Here is a 2,839-nt window from a genome sequence, read left to right as displayed (position 1 = left end):
GTGAATCCCACTATTCGTTGGTAAAAGAGTAGCCCAAGAGTTGGCAGTGGGTGGTGATGACTAGCTGCCTCCCCCTAGCTGTCTTTCACTGCTAGATTAGGGACGGGTAGCGCAGATAGCCCTCGTGTAGCTTTGCGCGAAATCCATAACAAACAAACATAAGCTACTCGAGGGCTATCAGTACTTGAAGTGATAGATCAACACTACCCATTGTCAACTCTTGGGTTACTCATTCTAATCAAATAGTGGGATTGATCGTCAAGTTATAATGCCCCCACGGCTAAAAGGGCGATTATATTCGGTAATAAGATGCGATTGTGATTCTAGTGCCTTAAACACCGGACCATGCAAAGCCAAAAGGGCATTGCTAAAATGCCAAATAATTATTATCTTAAACGAATAGTAACAATGCAAATTACAAGTTTTTAAAATTCAAAGGTTATAGAGTATATGATCATTGTCCTTTTATATAATTAATAAATATTTAAAAGAAATAATTGTTTATTTCATGTTTTCTTACAGGATCTGTAATAATTACTTCATTGATTGTTGAAGTTGTAGGTGTATCACAAAACGACATAAATATGTAGAATAATACTCCGTCTAATTTTGATTATCTTCTAAAGTTATAGAATTGTTAAGATAACAAACGTAAAATCGTTCAACGAATTTTGATAGACTGATCTTAATCATGTAGAAAGAGATTCGTATAAAATATCTGACTCTCATGTGTTGATTAAATCAATTACCTTACGTTACAGAAAGGTATTTCGTATATTTCTGACGAAGGATTCTATTGAACATTATATGTATTGTTTCAAGGCCTGTATTGAGCTTTATCCATATACTGTGTAACAGTCACTTAATGGTACAACGTGTAAAACTAATGAAGCTCAATAGTTTAAAATCATATGTTCTATAAGATTTGTTTTCAGTCCTTAATTTATCGATATATATATATATATAATTTGAATTGAAACTGCGCAGTAGAATCGAACAATAACAACTAAAAGAAATTATACAAATAGTAGAACACGGCAAATGATATAATTCTGCGTTGATAGCACCCTAAAAAAGTTGGGAATATCTCCACTTTCCACTTATCTCCCAAATTTTCAGTCATGAAAAACACACCTGAATACGAGGTAAAGCGTTAAGTACTTAAATCGACAATGTCCTGAGCTTTGACTACAATTATCATCCTTAGTCAATTATGGTTATGGTAGTAATCTCACTGTGATAGTAAACTTTCATTTTATAATTGCAAAAATAAAATAAAAGAGATTATGATGAAATGCAGTAAAATTTGAATTTCGCGCAAAGCCACACGAGGGCTATCTGTGCTAGGTCACTAGAAGGAAGGTAGCTAGTCATCACTACCCACCGCTAACTCTTGGGCTACTTTTTTTACCAACGAATAGTAGGATTGACCGTCACATTATAACACACCCACGGCTGAAAGAGCGAACATGTTTGGTGGGACGGGGACTCGAATCCGCGACCCGCAGATTGCGAGTCGAGCTTCCTAACCACCTGGCCATGCCAGCTACTCAGAGCTTGTTATTTTGAGACTGATTCTTTACTTGAACAGACACAGCTATTAAAACACCGTCTGTAAAATGAATATCCTTTAAAACAGTGGGAAAAGATGAAACTTAGAGAAACGCGTAAAGATTTTATAAACTTTGAAATTGCTCACGTTGAAACTGATTGTAAATTAATTTATCAATTAAAAGCGAAACTATATCCAAAGACAAAAAATAGACCATTATTTACAAATTAAAGAGTAACGTTTTGACTGTGAGATCATCACCCCTCATCTGGTTATTAAATTCTCGTCTTTTATGAAAAAGTCTAATCTGAATTATATAAGAAGTCTAAGTCTAAATAGTGTTCAGTATGTTTTGTGGTATGTTAAGTGTTTGCCTGAAACCTAAATTATTAGTAGAAACAGAATCGTTAATACAATGAACAGTAAAGTTAAAATTCTCAGTATTAGTATGATGATTCACAAATAAATATTAATATAATTGGTCCCATAGTACGACAGTTTGTTGCTTAAACAATCGGTAGGGTTTCTCATACCTGTTCATGTTGTAGTGCGCGGTTTCAGTACTAGTTTATTATTCTGCACTGGTTTATTGTGCTGAATTGTTTAGTCCGTTTGTAATTGACGATGATTGAACATAATATAGTTATTAAAAATATATGAAAACAAAATAAAGTTTTGCATTGATCTGTGGTAAAATTATGCTTTGATAATTCAAAAATATGTCTATTAATAAATAAAAGATTATAACCAAAACAACTGCATGCACTTTATTGTACTGAGTGAAAAAGTTAAAGGTTAATAAAGAGGTAACTACTGTTTCAGTTAGAAAAAACATTACAACTGGTTCATTGTTATAGATAATACAGAAACCTTTATTGCACTTCATCGTACACTGTAGAGGAGGGTTATATAGTACTACACTTTGGCTTTTGCACTTCTAAAATGAAAGGTTATTACCATAGAAAAGTTACTACTATACCCAGTGCTGGCTACGGATGGTGAATATTAGTCGAAACCTAGGCTTTGTGAATTTGAACACTCCGCATTCATTGTTTTCTCATGACTAGTTCTTCACCTGCGTTTGAGATACAGAATATTCCCAATGTTCTTTCGGTGTTTTTTCTGTAGCTATCTTTCTGGAGTTATATCTTCATCAGAGTTCTGCAATCGGTAGGGTTTCTCATACCTGTTTATGTTGTAGTGCGCGGTTTCAGTACTAGTTTATTATTCTGAACTGGTTTATTGTGCTGAAATGTTTAGTCCGTTTGTAAGTGACGATGATTGAAT

General features: G+C 33.8%; 1 protein-coding gene across 1 annotated transcript in view; it reads right to left on the bottom strand.

The window, feature by feature from the left end:
* LOC111088586 overlaps positions 1–1,421 on the bottom strand; it is a gene marked incomplete at its 5' end in the record, with an annotated part of 18,929 nt that extends 17,508 nt beyond the window's left edge. Inside the window, one exon of the mRNA XM_022399141.1 lies at positions 1,416–1,421. Within this exon, the coding sequence (XP_022254849.1) occupies positions 1,416–1,421 (6 nt within the window). The remainder of the gene's footprint in view (positions 1–1,415) is intronic.
* Positions 1,422–2,839: the final 1,418 nt, after the last annotated feature.

Source organism: Limulus polyphemus, unplaced genomic scaffold, assembly GCF_000517525.1.
Source record: "Limulus polyphemus unplaced genomic scaffold, Limulus_polyphemus-2.1.2 Scaffold98, whole genome shotgun sequence".
In the NCBI taxonomy this organism is placed as follows: Eukaryota; Metazoa; Arthropoda; class Merostomata; order Xiphosura; family Limulidae; genus Limulus; species Limulus polyphemus.
Note: the sequence above shows the minus strand (reverse complement) of the source record. Positions and strands in the feature narration are given on the sequence as shown.